Source organism: Schistocerca nitens, chromosome 9, assembly GCF_023898315.1.
Source record: "Schistocerca nitens isolate TAMUIC-IGC-003100 chromosome 9, iqSchNite1.1, whole genome shotgun sequence".
Classification (NCBI taxonomy): domain Eukaryota; kingdom Metazoa; phylum Arthropoda; class Insecta; order Orthoptera; family Acrididae; genus Schistocerca; species Schistocerca nitens.
In genome coordinates this window covers 397,090,934-397,111,565 of record NC_064622.1, presented here as the reverse complement: position 1 = coordinate 397,111,565, position 20,632 = coordinate 397,090,934, and the positions used below count along the sequence as shown (strand labels likewise).

The following is a 20,632-nucleotide window of genomic DNA, read 5'->3' as shown; positions in this document are numbered from 1 at the left end:
AGTAAAGTATGCTGAAATAACCTTTAATATTGAGAGAAAATGAATCACTAGAGAAAAGGAAAGAACTTTTTAGTAAATTGCCACAGATTATTAAGTTAAAATGTAAAACACTCTAAAAGTTACGTGATTCAAAAATGTTTCTAAAATATTAAGTGAATATCTTGCAACTAAAACATAAAAATTTAATCTGTAATATATTGTTCTTAAACATAAACAGAATGTTGTAAAGCAGAATGAAATTAGAACATCATCAGATTTGTGAGAAGGTATTAGGTAAAAGTCCATTGAGTGTGTAATGATTATGTATAAAAATGAATGAATATTATTATTAAATGGATAGCATATTTTAAAACATACTGCTTATAAACATAGTGGATTCCTTCACCTTGAAAATCAATAATATTGCTACGATGATTTGATGTATACAGTAGTGTACTTGTTTCACCCTAAATGGTATATGAGCAAACGAAGTGTAACGCATTGCAGGCCAATATACACTATATAATAAAAGAGTTAAATACTCACTCCTCTTGAAGAAAGGTATTCCATTCCACGTGCAACACAGTAGGCAAAAATAGTGAGATCACGAGATGTAAGAGCATCTGAATCATCTTCACAGAAGTTGAAATACTTTCGTCTAGTTCGGTGGTCACGAAGGTAAGCCAAAAGTTTCCCATACATCACATATTCCATTATCAGCAGATGTGGTTCTGTAAACATTAATGTTTTGTTACATTTGAGTCCAGATTATTTAGAAGAAAGTTCATGTGCTCCCCCCCCCCCTCTCTCTCTCAACCTCAACAAAATTTTATTGATGTCTCCCAAAATGTAATTATTTCTAAGTCATTGTTACTATCGTAATGTCTAGAAGATAATTTTCATGAAGGTCATGTTCAGCCAACAAACCTACTCCAAAATGTAACTAATTTACTGTATTATGTGTTGACGAATGATGTCGATACTCATTAACTGAGTGCAGAAGAACATGCAAGTGAATAAAAGTCTGAATCGTCTCTTTAATTTCACTTGACGAACATTATTATCACAAATTATTGATTACCATTACAAACAAAATTATGAAAAGTATCTATAAATATGAAAGAAAAACTTCACTTATATCATTCAAAAGAGTATCTGTGCACTAATTCTGCAGATGGCACTTAAAATTCTTTAATATAAAAATCTGATAGCTGGATCAACAGATACTGTAAATAGAATTGATGCATTAATAAGTAATAAACATCACATCATTTGAGATGAAGACAAGCAGCAGCAGCATAAGCAGTTTGAGTTAGAACACAGCATTTAGTTTAGTTCAGTGTCTACTTTCCACTAGTTTATGCCGAGAAGTGTGTTATTATCTGATTGTTTAAATTTTTCTTACATTTAGAGCTTTCATATTCACATATTTCCTGCAGTAGGTTTCTTATGATCTTAGTAATGTATCATCAGACTGCCATTAATGCCACCATTTTCCAACACATTTTGAACTACTAGTTTATTAGTCAATGTAGGGTCAGCTACCCAAATGGAAAAAGTGTCCAGCAGTAGCAGGCAGCAGTTTGAATTATGTAACAACATTTCGCTTCATTTAGTGTTTATTTTTCATGTACTTCCATCAAGAAGACATTCCTATCTGTGGTTTTATCTGTGGTTTTATCTGATTGTCTAGTGTTTGTTAACATTTAGAGCTTGCATATCCATTATGTACAGTAGTTTTTGTGAGAGTTGAGTTAGTTGTGAAAAGTCACTGTTGATACATTTGTATTCAGTAATATTTTTGGTGCCACTGGAATCCCCCAGTAACGCTGTTGTCGCTGTGTCTTCTGATACACAGCATCTGACCAGTCTGTCTCCAATCAGGCACGAGTGGTGGCTAGTGGTGGATTCATGTCTCTCTGGGTGGAAGGAGAATGTGGAAACATGCAGCATGGATGACTCATTACATCTTAGCAATAGCTACATGATACTGCGCAGTGTTGAAAACAGTTCTGAGCCAGTGATCAAATCTCCAGCCCAGTCTGGACAAGAGCAGAGGGTGGGCTATGGAGCCCTTCAGGAAAATAGCGAGTGGGAGAAGGGGCAGGGGAGCTCATATGTAATGTGGAGGAGGCTCTGCTAGCAACTATTGAGTGCACTGGGTGGAATTGGCTGCATATGGTTCTGAGGTAAGCTTTGGTCCCTTTTAGTGGATGACTGACTTGATGTAAGCTAACATCAAACTTGAGGTACAGGCTAAGCTCACTCTTTGTAACAGTGTACCCAGGGTCAGTTGCTTGTGGCAGAGTGGAAGGTCTAAAGCAGAGGCTCAGACGATTCCGCAATGGTACCGAATGCCAATTTTTTGACGTCCATTCAGCCGTAGGTGCTGTGTAAGAGCACAATAGCATATGACCACCCAACCTTTTGACACGTAGCAGATTTATTGGTTATTTTTCTGTGAATGCTGCTAGACATAACACAGATACTGCAATCTGAAAGATACGGCACTTAAATCTACCGGGCTACTGCTTCTTTATACCCTGTGAAACTTGGCAACAGGGCCGTGAGCACACCTTACGTTGTGCATGTCTTAAGGAGGTTTTGTGCACGACCAAATCACATGACATAATTGCCTTATGGGCGTAATACATAGAAGATTTGATAAACAATGTGCATGGTTGATGATATGCAGACCTAGCCCTTGCCTCCTAGAAGTTTATGTCAATGCCACCAGGTGGTACCATACTGCGACAGTCTTTTACCCCCATTTGCTCGGCATAAATCTTGCTACATGATAGCACATGGCTCAAATATGCTGGTTCACTCACTATATACTGCAGTGAAATTAGATTGGACATCAGTATATGTTAAAGTTGTACTGACAGTAAACCTATTTTGTGGATTTCTGAATAAGTTATGGTATATTAAGTAATGAATTTTATCATATAGTAATCCATTCAAGGCACTTTTAAAGGGAAATTCCCCACTGCATCCCCCTCAAATTTAGTGGTAAGATGGGCCAGTGGATAGACCATCAAAAACTGTACACACATCAAGCATGAAGGAAGAAGGTGTACTTAACTGTAAAAAAAGCAAAATAGAAACAACAAATGGTCCAATCTTAAGAAGTACAACATCAAGAGTACTGGAACAGCCATGGCGACTTGGTTAACAGGTCCGGTGTTGAACTGCAAAATGGATGAGCAGTGTCCAAAACTCCCTCATGCCAATTAATTTTATTTACTTTTTACACAACATAAGATGCATTTGTATCCAAAAAAGTGTACTTGAAGAATTGGGAAAGGGAGTAATAATCCCAGTTTTCAAGAAGAGTGACAGGAAAGTATGTGACAACTATCAAGGGATCACACTCATATCCCAAGTAGCAAAAATGATGGAGAGGATACTGGAAAGAAGAGAGAGAGAGAAAAAGTGGAAGGGCAGTTAGAAGAGGAGCAGTATGGCTTTCGTCATGGTAGATCAACAGTGGACCCAATCTTTAGTATGAGACAGTTGATGGAAAGACATTGGGAGTACAGGAAAGATCTGGTGATGACATTTCTCAACCTAGTGAAATCATATGACAGTGTTCCCAGGGAAAAGGTACTGGCAACCTTGAATAGGAAGGGAGTTGGAAAGAAAACATTTGAAGTCATCCAGGCAACGTACAAAAAAGTTCTAGTTATGTGCAGACACCACTTGGAAGAACTGAATGGTTTAAGAATGTTACGGGACTAAGATAAGGAAGTGTGATATCTCCACTACTATTTATAATGGTGATAGATGAAACAGTCAAAGAGACAAACAATTCCCATACAGGAAGGGAGATGATGCTGTTACTATTTGCTGGTGATATTGTGGTGTGGGCAACAAGTAGTACGGAGGTACGAAAACTAATAGACAACCTAAATAACAAGGTTGAGAAATTTGGAATGATATTTAGTGTGTAGAAAAGCAAGACCATAGTGGTAACCAGAGAGGATAGAGAGGGCAAGGGACAAATTCATATTAAGGGACAGGATATTGAAACAGTTGTTGATGTTGTGGTCTTCAGTCCTGAGACTGGTTTGATGCAGCTCTCCATGCTACTCTATCCTGTGCAAGCTTCTTCATCTCCCAGTACCTACTACAGCCTACATCCTTCTGAATCTGCTTAGTGTATTCATCTCTTGGTCTCCCTCTACGATTTTTACCCTCCACGCTGCCCTCCAGTACCAAATTGGTGATCCCTTGATGCCTCAGAACATGTCCTACCAACCGATCCCTTCTTCTAGTCAAGTTGTGCCATAAACTCTGCTTCTCCCCAATTCTATTCAATACCTCCTCATTAGTTATGTGATCTACCCATCTAATCATTAGCATTCTTCTGTAGCACCACATTTCGAAAGCTTCTATTCTCTTCTTGTCTAAACTATTTATCATCCATGTTTCACTTCCATATATGGCTACACTCCATACAAATACTATCACCAACAACTTCCTGACACTTAAATCTATATTCGATGTTAACAAATTTCTCTTCTTCAGAAACGCTTTCCTTGCCATTGCCAGTCTACATTTTATATCGTCTCTACTTCGACCATCATCAGTTATTTTGCTCCCCAAATAGCGAAACTCGTTTACTACTTTAAGTGTCTCATTTCCTAATCTAATTCCCTCAGCATCACCCGATTTAATTCGACTACGTTCCATTATCTTCGTTTTGCTTTTGTTGATGTTCATCTTATACCCTCCTTTCAAGACACTGTCCATTCTGTTCAACTACTCTTCCAAGTCCTTTGCTGTCTCTGACAGAGTTACAATGTCATTGGCAAACCTCAAAGTTTCTATTTCTTCTCCAGGATTTTAATACCTACTCCGAACTTTTCTTTTGTTTCCTTTACTGCTTGCTCAATATACAGATTGAATAGCATCGGGGAGAGGCTACTACCCTGTCTCACTCCCTTCCCAACCACTGCTTCCCTTTCATGTCCCTCGACTCATAACCGCCATCTGGTTTCTGTACAAATTGTAAATATCCTTTCACTCCCTGTATTTTACCCCTGCCACCTTCAGAATTTGAAAGAGAGTATTCCAATCAACATTGTCAAAAGCTTTCTCTAAGTCTACAAATGTTAGAAACGTAGGTTTGCCTTTCCTTAATCTTTCTTCTAAGATAAGTCGTAGGGTCAGTATTGCCTCACGTGTTCCAACATTTCTACGGAATACAAACTGATCTTCCCTGAGGTCAGCTTCTACCAGTTTTTCTATTCGTCTGTAAAGAATTCGCATTAGTATTTTGCAGCTGTGGCTTAATAAACTGATAGTTCGGTAATTTTCACATCTGTCAACACTTGCTTTCTTTGGGATTGGAATTACTATATTCTTCTTGAAGTCTGAGGCTATTTCACCTGTCTGATACATCTTGCTCAGCAGATGGTAGAGTTTTGTTAGGCCTGGCTCTCCGAAGGCTGTCAGTAGTTCTAATAGAATGTTGTCTACTCCCAGGGCCTTGTTTTGACTTAAGTCTTCCAGTGCTCTGTCAAACTCTTCATGCAGTATCATATCTCCCATTTCATTTTCATGTACCTCCTCTTCCATTTCTGTCATATTGTCCTCAAGAACATCGCCCCTGTACTGACGCTCTATATAGACTGCTTTCCCTTCTTTGCTTAGAACTGGGTTTCGATCTGAGATCTTGATATTCATGCAAGTGGTTCTCTTTTCTCCAAAGGTCTCTTTACATCTACATCTACATGACTACTCTGCAATTCACATTTAAGTGTATGGCAGAGGGTTCATCGAACCACAATCATACTATCTCTCTACCATTCCACTCCCAAACACCGCGAGGGAAAAACGAACACTTAAACCTTTCTGTTCGAGCTCTGATTTCTCTTATTTTATTTTGATGATCATTCCTACCTATGTAGGTTGGGCTCAACAAAATATTTTCGCATTCGGAAGAGAAAGTTGGTGACTGAAATTTCGTAAATAGATCTCGCCGCGACGAAAAGCGTCTCTGCTTTAATGTCTTCCATCCCAATTCGCATATCATATTGCCACACTCTCTCCCCTATTACGTGATAATACAAAACGAGCTGCCCTTTTTTGCACCCTTTCGATGTCCTCCATCAATCCCACCTGGTAAGGATCCCACACCGCGCAGCAATATTCTAACAGAGGACGAACGAGTGTAGTGTAAGCTGTCTCTTTAGTGGACTTGTTGCATCTTTTAAGTGTCCTGCCAATGAAACGCAACCTTTGACCCACCTTCCCCACAATATTATCTATGTGGTCTTTCTAACTGAAGTTGTTCGTAATCTTAACACCCAGGTACTTAGTTGAATTGACAGCCTTGAGAATTGTACTATTTATCGAGTAATCGAATTCCAACGGATTTCTTTTGGAACTCATGTGGATCATTTAACTTTCCTGTAGGCAGTATCTCTTACCCCTCATGAGATAGGCCGCTACATCCTTACATCTGTCCTCTAGCCATCCCTGCTTAGCCATTTTGCACTTCCTGTCGATCTCATTTTTGAGACGTTTGTATTCCTTTTTGCCTACTTCACTTAATTGCATTTTTGTATTTTCTCCTTTCATCAATTAAATTCAGTATCTTGTCTGTTACCCAAGGATTTCTACTAGCCCTCGTCTTTTTACCTACTTGATCCTCTGCTGCCTTCACTATTTCATTCCTCAAATCTACCCATTCTTCTTCTACTGTATTTCTTTCCCCCATTCCTGTCAATTGTTCCCTTATGCTCTTCCTGAAACTCTGTACAACCTCTGGTTCTTTCAGTTTATCCAGGTCCCATCTCCTTAAATTCCCACCTTTTTGCATCTCCTTAAATTCCCACCTTTTTGCAGTTTCTTCAGTTTTAATCTACAGTTCATAACCAATAGATTGTGGTCAGAGTCCACATCTGCCCCTAGAAATGTCTTACAATTTAAAATCTGGTTCCCAAATCTCTGTCTTACCATTTTATAATCTATCTGAAATAGTGAACAACTTTAAATATTTGGGAAGTGTATTAATGGGGAATGTTCGTTTGGAGATGGAAATTAGCAAAACCATACAACAGAGTAGTACATTTTACCAGTGTGTGAAGGGCTTGGTGTGGGGATGGGAAGTGCCAATGAGGTGCTAGCTGGTGCTATACAAGACTTACTTCACACTCCTACTAATTTATAGCTCAGAGACTTGACGATGACTGGAAGAGAGGAGAGTAGGATACAATCTAGTGAAATGAAGTTTCCAAGAAGTATGCTAGAGAAGACGAGGAGAGAGAGAGAGTGAAAAATGAAGATGAAGGAAATTGGAGAGGAGAAGTTGACTAAGAAAATTGAAAAGAATACATTAAACTGGTTTGGGCATGTGAAGAGGATGGGAGAAGGAAGAATACCAAGAAGAATGACAGAGTTCAAGATTGAGGGCAAGAGGCAAGAGGAAGAAAGATAACAAGATGGACTGATACAAGAGAGATGAGTTTAAGGAGGAGAAACCTGCTATGGAACCAAATTGTGGAAGAAGATTGATAGAAAGACCAAATAAAATGGTGAAGTACCATTGATACCCCAACCCAACCAAATGTTGGATAGAGGGGAAATGAAGAAGAAGAAGAAGAAGAAGAAGAAGATGATGATGATGATGATGATGATGATGACAACACTACCAACTGTCTGTCTTGTCATTGAATTGTTTGTTATCTTTCTGTAGTCCAGGTAATTGTCATACTATACACTGATTATAGAATATGAGTCACATGGTAAGAAGTAAATGGGATGAATAGTGCAAGCAGCAACATAAAACATAGACATCTCACTGAAACGAAAACAACAAATAAATCATTGTGAGCAATGTTACAACAAAGGAATTCCAGAATCAAAACTTCCAAAATGGAATGCAACTTCAAAAATGTTAAAAACGTATGTTTTGATAGAGCACATGGAAAACTGTGTGATTATGAAACTGCTGCATTCATTTGTTGCAGCTTATGTAACAAACTATTAGGTTTTCATCATTTCTTTGGGCGTGATCACATTCACATTCATACAAACACCAAAATTGGGAAAGGATGCATATCTCACTCACTCATCTGGCATACAAGTTAGGTGTGTTGGTAACAGATTCCTGTCATATGACACATATACTGTCACTAATGCTGTATATGACACACCAGACGTGTTTTCTAGTGGAGGAGTCAATGGACTTGTTGCGTTTTCATCAAACATTTCTGGTTGCCAATTGAATGCCACTTCCTTTCGGCAGCTAATAGAGTAGTTGTGCAGAATCCCACTTTCATTATGGGCCTCTTCTTTACACCTCGCTGTTGCAAATGGACATTACACCATGACATGGACATAAATTTGAATATAAGAACAGACATGTCAATGACTGGACAGATGGTTCATAATCTTGTGGGAAAAAAAGAAAGAAAGAAAGGGGAAAAAAAGGATTGGCATGATGGAGTTTTGAAGATGGGCTCATCTGCTTTGGCTTTGCAGTCCAACACTGTCACTGTTGATCGCAATGCCCAATGCCATGACCCTGCATCTGTGCTCAATGTTGTACTTCCTGAGCCTGGACTGTTCATTGTTTCTAGTTTGCATTTTTTGTTGTTGTTGTTGTTGTGTTTTTTTCACCTTCTTCCTGTTTTCGTGCTTGATGTATATTTAGTTTTTGATGGGCTATCCACTGGGCCCGCTTGCCACTAGTTATTAGGGTGGTGCAATGGAGAATTTCCCTTGCAAGAATCAGAAGAGCCTAAAGCACATCACCAATGATTGTGAGATTGTGGCATGTATTCATACTTCTGATATCTGTTGATCTTACGGTGAGTCAGGTTTATCTGTGCTGTAGGCCCACATTGTATATATGAAAATTCATGGAAAGCTGTATTACTCATTTAAATGTGGGGTCGAGGGCATTGTGCTTTAGGCCCTTCTGGATCTCAGTGCCTCATTTGTATTCTAGTCAAGTGACCATGTTGGTAGACGTTACTAGTTGAGTTTAATCATTTCCACAGATGGCACTTTGTGTTTGGAGTTGATTGTTTACCATGCAGGAATTGGCTATCATGTGAAGTGTAAACATGTACTATGTTGAATGTATTTTAAATGCTAACAGTAAAGCAGAGCCTTGAGGAGGGGTTGTGAGTGATGCTGGGTAGCTCTGTCAGTAGAGCACTTGCCTGCAAAAGGCAAAGGCCCCGAGTTCGAGTCTCAGTTTGACGCAAAGTTTTAATCTGCCAGGAAGTTTCATATCAGTGCACACTCCACTGCAGAGTGAAATTCTCCCTCTGGGAACACAAAATTAAATTAACCATCAAAAGTTAGCTGCAAAGGAGCTAGAGCCTCTGAGAACAGATCCTTTGATTGAGAGAGTAATGAAATCAAATAAGCATCACTACAAGCAAACATTTAACAAGAAAGTGTACAGTTAGCACAAATTGTTACATGGGAGTAGTGTAAGAAAATTTGATTAACATAATTCATGTTACATAAAAGGAAATTTACTTTGAGCCTAACACTTCTCAAACCCCCATTCATAATATTTTCCCATGATCTGTTAAAAATGTAAACAGCTGTGAGATCATGCTCATCAAAAGCCTTTAACATATTCTGCTGTCTACAGAATGTTGTGTGTGCATGTGTGTTGTTGTTGTAAGTGGCATATTTTCTTTGCAGCTAAGGTTTTATTTTTGATGCTGTTCTCTAGTTTAAGTTTTATTGCTAAAATACTGTTCTGCAGTAGCAGGATAAAGTAAAATTCTTTGTTAGAGTATGAGTTCTTCCCACTCAAAATTATAAAAATTTAACGTAAAACTAAAATAGTGGATAATTCCCATGTTTTATCTGGATTTTTCCCAAATGAAAAAATTTCCACTTTTTCCCAGATTTCCTGATTGTCTCAGGTGTACACACCCTGTTTGTTAAAAATATCATTGCAATCAACTAAATGTTAAGCTATCGATAGCAGATTAGAGTTACTTAGGAGACAACAGCTTTTTGCCAAATAGTAGCCTTCTTTCAATTGTCATAAGTATGAATACTATTATGCACTATAGTGATTGTTCATTATCAGTACAGTATAGAGTTTATATGTCTATGATTTCCTTGTCTTTTGTTAATTTATACCTTGGCTCATCCTATCTCTTTGATGAGATCTATGGAAAATGATGATGAGTGAATTTACACTGGTTATGCTTTATACTGTTTGCACATTTATTTTTATCTATCTACTTCAATAAAGGATTGCCACACACCTCACATTAAATATAAAAACCAAGGGGCATTATTGACTGGTACATTTCTTAGGAATTAGCTGCCTAGATCTATGAAAGGCTTTCCTCATACATCCTTTCAGAACCATTCCTTTACCAAATTTGAGATTTAAGTGTGACTGTTTAGTGAAAATGATCATGTAAACTGCATATTGAGTGTAGTTTTATGTTCATGTTGTTTCTGATGAAAGACTTGAGAAGGAGCGATCCTAAGGCTGGACACCATATACTCCTCTCAAACTGTGTGAAGGGACCCAATGAGCGTAACATCTTCAATTGACAAAGGAATCACAATGATTCAGAGGGGTTCAGAGTCTAAATCAGGACAGCTGAACACATTCTGGTGATCAGGAACTTCACTCCACACTTGTCCAAACAATAGCAAGCTTTGGCCAACTTCTCTCAAGCAGAGCTCCACCACACAAGTTTGCAATAGTGATGACAGCCTGGAGAAACTTACAACTAATTACATCAGCAAATTTAAGTAAGCACAAAACCAAAATAAAGATTCTGGACACAAACTGTTTTTGCAGAAGGAAGCCAAACTAAAGAAGCACACTTAGAAACAAGAGGAGACAGGTTAAGGCCCAAGCAGCACAATCTGCTACTTCGGGCACCAATCTCAGAGGGGTGTCAGAGGTGTCCAAGTATACGATTCATATATAGTGCATATCACAACTAGTAATGACAAAGGTGAAAGTATACAAAGAAAAAGGGGGAGGGGGAAGGTGCAAAATGAAATACACTTTTCCTGAAAAATGTTATTTAACTGACTCTTACTTAGGAAAAAAATCAAAGACAGAAACAAACTTTAGATGGTAATGAGACAAAATTTTTGATAAAAGAACTTGTGTAAAGTTCCAGAACTATTTCACAAGCTCATGGGAACTAACTAGGTTTCTGTGACACATGAGCAGAGGTCCACTACGAAGGCTGAACTTACTGGAAACAAAGGAGACCATATCTGCTAATAAGAGCAGATACACTGTGTGGCCCAGTATTGCCTAAATAGACATGACCTTGCAGCACTAAATTCATGATGACAGTTGATTTTAGTAACTTATTTAGGAAGATAAGTGACAGACTCATGCTGCATTTTTCATCATTTGCTTCTTGCAAATGGAGAAATAGCTTGTTGTGCCGACCAGCATTGTAGAAAAATCTTTAATAAATTTCAGTTCTTGAGTGCGTTGCAATGTGGTTGCAATCAAAGTTCATTACTCTAGGTTACATATATTGTGAAAGAATACCATTTTTAAAAGATCTCACACTTTTCTTAGCCATCACTGATGCAATTTTGACTGGATCTGATTGGCCATATATCTGACATTGATCTCAGACTGTTAATCTTATGAAAATTTAGTATCTCTCTCTCTCTCTCTTTCTCTCTGAACTGTCACATTTCACCAAATACTGAAATGTGCAGTACTGTGGATTATGAATAGTGCAGAAATATGGATTAAACAAAATGCATATCTAGATTGCTTATCATCCAATTAATTAATATGTGTTGAACAATTATACTATTTAACATGTTACTAAATTAATGTGTGCACAACAATTAAGCTACTTAACATGTTACAAACTCTAACTAAATATAGCATATATTATGCAACATTAGTCACCTTCATGGGATTGTCAACATTCAGACTATCTGACATTACTTCATAGGGCAATTAAGTATTAAAAATTGTGAAGAAATTAATATTACTAACTCATATTATTACTAAACTAGAAAATATAGATATTACATCTTGCAGATACAACTGCAAAAAAAGTGATAGTGCTGAATTCTGAAGCACAGGAACTTTACAATGATGGGTGTGATAGTGATGTCAATTTATAATTTAAAGACACACGTTTATGACATTTTAGAATATTGCTATTATTGATACTGTAAGTGCCTATGGTATCAAGTGAACAACAGTATCATCAGGAAATTATTTTACATGTTCATTTCATCTTTGTTCATTGTCAAACATAGCAAATGTTACAGTCTACCCAATGAATTCTAAACTGATAAAATCTGCTCTGACTGTTGTTTGAATATCATTCATTTTAGCAATAATGAATGCATTAGTACAGTATTCACAGAAACTAACAGTGCAGATCTCTGTTGCGACTCAAGAGATGTATGAGTCACATAAAAATAATTGATGTGTAAACATAATTATCATGAGGTTTCACATTTCAATAAGATGTTGAATGAATTTTATTCAGTTGTTTTAATGCAGTTACTTTATAACACCATGCGCTAAAACAATAAGTGACTGACTCACATCTGTGCCGCATTAGCTAAGTTAGTAACAGCCAAGTACAGCTCAACGCTTCAGGTCTGGAGGGGATGTTACAGTCTTAACCCACCGCACCTCCTTCCCCCTCAAACTCCGAAATTTTACCTGCCATATGCCTCACTTTCAATGAGCATAAAATGTTTATGATGATAATAACAACAATAATAACAAAATATATATATTTTTTACTATGCTAACTATAATAATCGTAACAATTTGTTTGCATCCCTGCTTAGTACATCACTTTAGCATAACTTCCAAGAAATTCCAATTCAGAAGAATAAAGCTTTTGAAAACCATTTCCCAAACATTGTAGGAGCACAAGTTCCATGTAATTCTTTCAAGAACTACAACTGCAACAAACTCTCATAACTCTGACATCATCAAAATTTGCATGATAGAAAATCAAAGTTGTATTCATCATTATCAGAAGCACTATGTTTGTTAACACAGGTCTACAAACTATGGTTATATGAACCTTTAATGAGGGGACTGCTGTTTCACTTCAGTCATTTCCACTTAAGTTTGACAAAGTCAGTGTTCCTGTTGTCTTTTTCCTTGTGTTTATGTGAAAGTGGCACCGGGGAGGGGGAATTCTTTCCTGTAATGTCTTGGCTTATTCAGCTTCCAGTTAATTCTCAGTTATGGTCAGCCACTGAGTCAGCAGCTTCACCTGGCTAGAATGTTCACAGCAGGTTGTCAGGAAGCAAGCCAATACACATGGGGGAAAGGAACTAAAAATATGAGGGACATTTCATAAATAATGCACATTAATCTTTTTGCTATAACTCCCCCTCCAATATCTCTTTACTCCTTCAATATAGACTTCCTGCTTCTCTATGACTGAATACCATTGTGTTGGAAGCTCTATTATTCCATCCAGGACACCACTTCTGTTCATCTGTTGAATAGCTCAGGTGACGGTGGTAGAAAGCTCTTCCAGAGAAAGATAATGGTGTCCACTCATAAGTTTTGTGAACTTTGGCAACAAGTCAAAGTCTGATGGACTCATGTCCAAGCTGAAGATAGGATGTGGCAATACTTCCCATTCGTATTTGCAGCACAGTTTTTGGGCTAAAACTTCACCAATATGCAGGTGAGCACTGTCGTGGAGAATGAGTGGCTCAGCCTTGAGCAACTAAGGTTTGGTTTTGTGCATGTTTCTGCACAGATTTTGGGTGAAGTTATGATAATACACTGCTGTGACACTTGTTCCACATGGGACTCTATCTGTCATAATGATCCCTTAGTGATCATAAGCAAAAATCATCATTTTCTCAAGGTTTGATTAAGTGCACTGAAATCTTTTTGGATGTGGAGAATATGAAGCTCTGCACTCATTGGACTGAGATTTCAACTCTGGTCCAAAGTCTGTTATCCACATTTCATCAATAGCAACAATTTAACACAAGAGTCCTTGATCTATATTGTCGAACCATTGTTCGAGCAAGGTTTCAATGTCCAGGCAGTTCTGCTTCTCTTCAGGAGTCTAATAGTGGGAGACTTTCTTGCAGAAATTTTTCTCTTCCTCAAATCATTTGTCAGAAAACAAAATGATGATGTTGGGGGAATTCTCATGGGTTCAGAGAGTTCCTCACAAGTCGTTCTGCAATTTTCTTCAAGAGCATCTGCCACAAGTTTCGCACTTAATTCATCTGATGACATGTTTAGCCTTCTGGGTCTTAGGTTATCGTCAGTGCTCAAACAACCACCACAAAGACTATTAACCCAACTTGAAATTACACTACAGTCCACTGTAAACTCAATATAAACTTCACTTAATGCACTGTGGATTTCTGTCAGGTTTTTGCCACATAAAGTATCGATCTTGATGTACAACCTCTGGTCTTCAACCACTGCAGGGTCCATTTCTACCCCTTGCCAGTCTAATGTTAGAGTACACAGCCAAAAACCAAAACATGTGCTTCTTCCTAGGGCTCCTAACTACAGCTGACATAACTTTTCTTGCTGTTGTATTAAAGAATTCACAGTAATACCAACCTGTATATCACTTATAAAATATCTGTTGTAGCTTGTAATTTTCTAGAACTGCATGATCTGCGAACTATGGAAAATTATGTGTGTAAAAATTGTCATGACCATGCTCTCTCTTCCACAGCTGGCAGGAGCATTGCCCACATAAGGCAAAGTTGCAGGTTCAAGTTCTGGTCCAGCATACAGCTGTAATTTGCCAGGAAGCCTCACAACAGCACACATTACTGCAGAGTGAATGATTGCATTCACAATAACCCCAAACAGATATTTGTAGTAACTTTTGAATGGGGCATAATTTATGAGCATGTTTCTTCTGTTAATAGTTTCAAAATGTTCTTATTTTGGTATGTTAAGGCATAACTGTATAGGTTCTCTAATCAAGAGATACATTTTATTGGTCCTAAATTCACTAGTGAAACCTGAAATACTGGAAACAACTGAAGGAATTAATATCTTTGCAAATGTTAGAGGAATGCACACGCACTTCCAGATTTGAAGAAATTGTAACAGGGTCTCTCTCCCCAGAGTCATCAGGCACTTTTCCAGTTTTTCTCTAGTGTTTTGGCAGATATTTACAACATCATTTATTCTATGTGTAGCTGGTGTCATCCCAAACAAATACTGCTCACCATCATGTGACTCTCATTGCTGACAGAAATCAATGGTTTGTTCCTCATTCCAAATAAAATTGTTTTTAAAGCAAAGCTTTACATGTGCACTTGATAGAGTGGTTTCGAATTATTGTGGTGTAATATTTGTGTTATTGACATACGTTAACAGGGACAATAAAACACAAAGAATAACCAGTACTCTAGCAGCAACAACACCACAGCGGCTCGTCCTGACTGATACCACCATGCAGTAGCAGCATAGCTCAATTGCTGCTGGAGTACAGTTTACTCTTCATGTTTTATTGTCCCTGTTAATATATGTCAATAACACAATTATCACACCAGACTAGTCTGGAACCACTCTATCAAGCGCGCATGTAAAATTTTGCTTTAAAAATCATGTTGTTTGTAATGGAAAACAAACTGACACTGGATGTCATATGAAAAATGTAATGAGAATTATGTGCTTGACTACTGTTAGGAATCACACCCTGTGTGTGTGTGTGTGTGTGTGTGTGTGTGTGTGTGTGTGTGTTTTAAGTTATCTTACCTTGTTCAGTACAACATCCCAATAGTGTGACTACATTTGGATGGGCTCCAAGTGTTTTCATGATCTCCATCTCACGCAGGAGATCATCTTTATCTCTCTGACTTGCATCCTCCTTCACAGTCTTCACAGCTACAAGTCTAGTGGAGCCAATGCCACCACATATATCATCTATTTCTGCTTTCAGCACCTGTTAAAGTGATCAGCATTACTACACAGTGTATAAATAACAGGAAATACAAAAATATTTTACCAACTCTGCTCCACATAATAAAACATTTTATAAGTAAATGGAGTATTTCATTGAGGGAAGTTATTGTTAAAAATAAGGATAATGTGGGGCATCAGCCAACTATAGCATTCATTCACCTACTGGTTAAGATACTGATCATGCACACTTAGTGGAAAAAAAAAAAAAAAAAAAGAACTGGAAAACACTCCAAACATCCATGACAAGAAGTCATCTTCAGCCAAAGAAAATTTTTTATGATCTAAACATATTTATGTATAGCAGCTGAGCAAAGAAGGTTAAGCAGTGGACTTCTTTCTTTCTGACATATATCTCTAAAGACATACATGCAATTTTGTTGATTTCAACATCTACATATGTACACCACAAACCACTATAATTTCATGAGATTAATGGTAGAAATATGGTTTTAGCCCCTATTGTACCATTTTCAAATGCATACAGTGAAATTTTACCAACATGATGAAGTAAATGGATGTAAGAGAATATAAAGCAGTGATTCATACTGAAACTTTTGCTGCCAGAATTTTAAGAGTAAGCCTTGTCATGCATAGGAATTCACTGAACGATTTCCATCAACTTTTCTGCTGCAAAACAAACCTATAATGAACCATAGGAATCTCAACATTCAGTTACTGTAAACTGGAAAGGAGTCTACACATCAGGTGGATAATAATTTTGTAAGCAACTTTCTTCACAGCTGAATTACATTTCTTAGCATTCTTTTAACAAGTCTCCAATTATCTACCCAGAAATTTGGTTTATATCAACAAAAAAATCTGTTTTTGATAAAATAAATAATTGGATAGATAAAAAATGTACTCATCACACGGTGGCAGGAGAACACACATACATAAAAAAAGGTATTACAATTTACTAGCTTTTGGTGCCAGTGGCTCTTTCTTCTGGCAGAAGAGTTGAAGGGGAATGAGGAGGGGGCGAAGGAAAAGGACTGGTGAGGTTTAAGAAAAGGGGTAGTGTTTGGAAAAGTTACCCAGAACCCAGGTTGAGGAGACTTACCAGTTGAGATGACAAGGAATGACTGATTGTTGGGAGACTGCACCAGATGAGATTTGAAAAACTGAGAGCTTAAAAGTGGAAGACAGGGTAAAAATTTGATCTGCATGATGATCCTAATGTAAGTTGCTCTGAACAAATATTCCTTTGTATTTGATAGTTATGAATTATTCCTGTGACATGTTGATAATGTGGCAAAATTAGGGACAGTTTATACACAGTCTGGCCATATTGTGTGGACTGTTGTGGTAGGAATAATTAGAAACTATTGTTTCTTTTACTATAAGGCTTGTGCTTTCCACACCACAGCAGCTCATAATTGTTAGCAAACCTTTTGGGAGTGTCATAAACTATTAGAACGAAAGTGAATAGCTAACTATAAACCAAATACTTACATTTCTGAGAAAGACCGTATGGTAAGTCTCCCCTGGCCCATGGTTCTGGACGACTTCCTTGAAATCTACGCCTTTTCCTACACCATTCCAGTTATTTTCCCTCACACCTATTTCTTCCCCTTTAAACCTTCTGCCTGAGGAAGGAGCCACTGGCTCAGCAAGCCTGCCTACTTATAACCTTCTTTTATGTAAGTGTTCTGCCCCCACTTGGAGAGTAGATTTTCTATCCATTATTTTGTTAAAATTCATTTTTTTAGATAGATATAACTCAACCAGCTGATGTACTCATTTTGCCCCAGTAACAATGCGTCATTATGCAGACTTACTTCCAGTTGTGTTCATTTGAGGTCACTCTGTCTACAGTGTCCAATGTCCAACCTGTTTTTATTCATGAAGAAAATTCTGCAGGCTTTGACATATCCAACAGTACTGCCTGGAGGGTACTTCATGGACAGTTCATGTACCCATAACATTGTCAATGCGTGCAACATCTTTTGCTTGCTGATAACCAACCATGTGAGAACTTTTGCCTACAGATTGTTACACAAACTGCCAACCCATTGTTTGTATCTTCAGTCTCATTTACATATGAGACAAATTTGAAAAATACAGAACAGTAAATATTGATAACCATCTTTTTGGGGCAGATAAAAACCTTTATGGTACAACCATAGCAGGTGGATAAAAACTAATGTGCGGGATAGAATTGTAGAAAGGTTCATATGTTCTTCCAGGATGTGTATGAGGAATTTACTCAGAACACTATTCCAGGTTTTGCTACAGGATGTGACTTCGCAAATGAGAGGGAGCATGTGATTTCACAATGGTGATGCAATGAAATTCAGACTCATTGTTTAAGTTGTGCAGAATATTATGTGACATGATTGCTTTGAATGTGATGGATTATTATTTAAAACACTTGGTTAATGCAGCAGGTATTCCTCGTTCAGAGGTGCTTTGTCAAAGCATCATGGACGCCATTCAGCACCATCTGGGACTGAGCCATGGCGGCTCATTTCACCTTCCCACTATCAATAGCTTCGGGCAAGCGTCTCATCAGCTGGTGCATATTACTCTTTTGTGCGAATATTGCTGGCATGACTAGGCTTCAAAAGCAGCCGCTAGGGCAGCATCGAGAGAGGCATTATAAGAGTGCAGCGCAGGTTGTTTACATGCAGTCTTCACAGAGTGTGGAACTGGGTCGAGCAACAGTGTTTGGGCACATGGTGTGGATTGGCATGATGTTGTCATTCACTGTTTTTCACCAGGACTGGGTAGAGGTTTGGTTTGGTTTTGCTGTACACACCTGGTCGTTCAGCTTCGCAGATGTTCATGTTTATATTTATTGAGTCATCATGCATGCCTTTGTTATTTGACTATATGTGATTCTATGACAAATTTATTGCTCTGTGTGTTTTTTGAAGTGACTTGTGTTAATCTTCTGGGCAGGGTTCTCTCTAAAAATCCGCCAGTTTTAAAGTTGTTGTGGTGATTTGCAATGTATCCAGCTTTCACATATAATTACATCATGGGCCTATGATTTACCTAGTTTTTTTTTTAATTTTGCATTTGTCTTTAAATTATTTTGTGAGAGAGAACAAACTGTTTCTGAATTTTAACACTTGTTTTCACTATGTTTTAGAAGCTAGTGTGCTCTTTGGTATTATTATTATCCAGCCTTCTATGTTTTATCTGCTATGACCTCCAGCTAATGGTAAGACCTTAGTGAGTTGTTATTTATATTCCTTCCTAGAAGAATTTACAACTCTCTTTGGGTAGTTCTATTTCGCACCTTACATTTTTAGTGAAGCTTATTTCCTAGGGTGTATGACCATATTGGGAAGGGTTCTATAAGTGCAATAGTGGTTAAACAATAACTTTCACTTGTAGTGTAATTCAGTGAGATATTTAGGTTCAGTTTTTGTTAACAGCACCTACTAAGTTGTTGGGGGAGTGTTCTGTGTTAGTAGCTTCTTTCCATGTGGGCCTGGCTTGCTTGTGGTCACGTGGATGGTTCTCAACCATTTCCTAGTGAGGCTTGTTATTTGTTTGCAGTCTCACATCCAGGCTGTCTGTGCCCAAGTTGAGTACCGTTACCTGACTTGCATGTAAATGGAATTTTGCTGTCAGCCAAGAGGTCTTTATCTTACTAACTGACTTCACACAGGGAATTTTCCATTTAATGTCATTGTTCTGTTTAATACATACTGCAACCTTGTTCTAAATTTTATTGTAAATTATTTGCTGTAAACCTTTCATGTAAGCTGTAAAGGTGAACTGTTATGTTTCGTTAACTAGTTAATATTTATCTTTTGATGGCCTGCCTAATCTCTTGGTTTTGAGCACGCTTGAAGAAATTAATCTAGAACTCAGTTTTAATTATTTTTATTTGCTGGTTTGTATAATGTTTTTAATGTACTTTTAAATCTTGTAAAGGCCAATATCGTTTAAAGTCTTATCTTCCTGCATCTTGTTTCAGGCCAATTCACAGTAACACAATGATGATCTTATTCACCATTTTGAACAGTTTTAAGTGTGTAAATTTAACATGGCAAATTATCTTGGAATTTTCCTTCCTGTTTTTCTTAAAGGACACCTGCTGTTACTTAAAAAAATAAATGTTTGTCGACAAAAGGACAAATGATGGTAGTTAAAGGGGTGTAGTCCTTCTATGTCAGTTCCTCGATCTTGGTAATTCCCAATTTCACAAGTGTTGGAAAGGTTGGGACAATCTGTTATTTGACAAGTGTACACACAAACTGAAATGAAATTCAGAGCATTGGTTAGGAATTTCACATCAGCGAATTTTGTACATCTTTTTCTCTACTAAACCAAAGATGAAAGACCTTCAGTCACTCTTTTTTTCCTGCCTTGGTGCAAGAAATCTGTTTCCAAGATTTGTAAAATTATTTCTAATATATTCCTTGCAACAAGAACATTTCATGACAAGAACTACTATTGTACAGCAGATGGTGGTATAATGGATCACCCTCCTCTAACATTAGCTTATTCTATGTATACAGGGTGTTACAAAAAGGTACAGCCAAACTTTCAGGAAACATTCTTCACACACTAAGAAAGAAAATATGTTATGTGGACATGTGTCCAGAAACGTTTACTTTCCATGTTAGAGCTCATTTTATTACTTCTCTTCAAATCACATTAATCATGGAATGGAAACACACAGCAACAGAACGTACCAGCGTGACTTCGAACACTTTGTTACAGGAAATGTTCAAAATGTCCTCCATTAGCGAGGATACATGCATCCAC

At 37.6% G+C, this 20,632-nt stretch overlaps 1 protein-coding gene across 1 annotated transcript in view; it reads right to left on the bottom strand.

Annotated features, from left to right (window-relative positions):
• The window catches only part of LOC126203000 (mucin-5AC-like), a 437,052-nt gene that overhangs the window by 16,292 nt on the left and 400,128 nt on the right, over nt 1-20,632 (bottom strand). Inside the window, exons 7-8 of the mRNA XM_049937198.1 lie at nt 15,701-15,887; nt 526-710 (exon numbers count right to left, since the gene is read on the bottom strand). Coding sequence (XP_049793155.1) covers nt 526-710; nt 15,701-15,887 — 372 coding nt within the window. The remainder of the gene's footprint in view (nt 1-525; nt 711-15,700; nt 15,888-20,632) is intronic.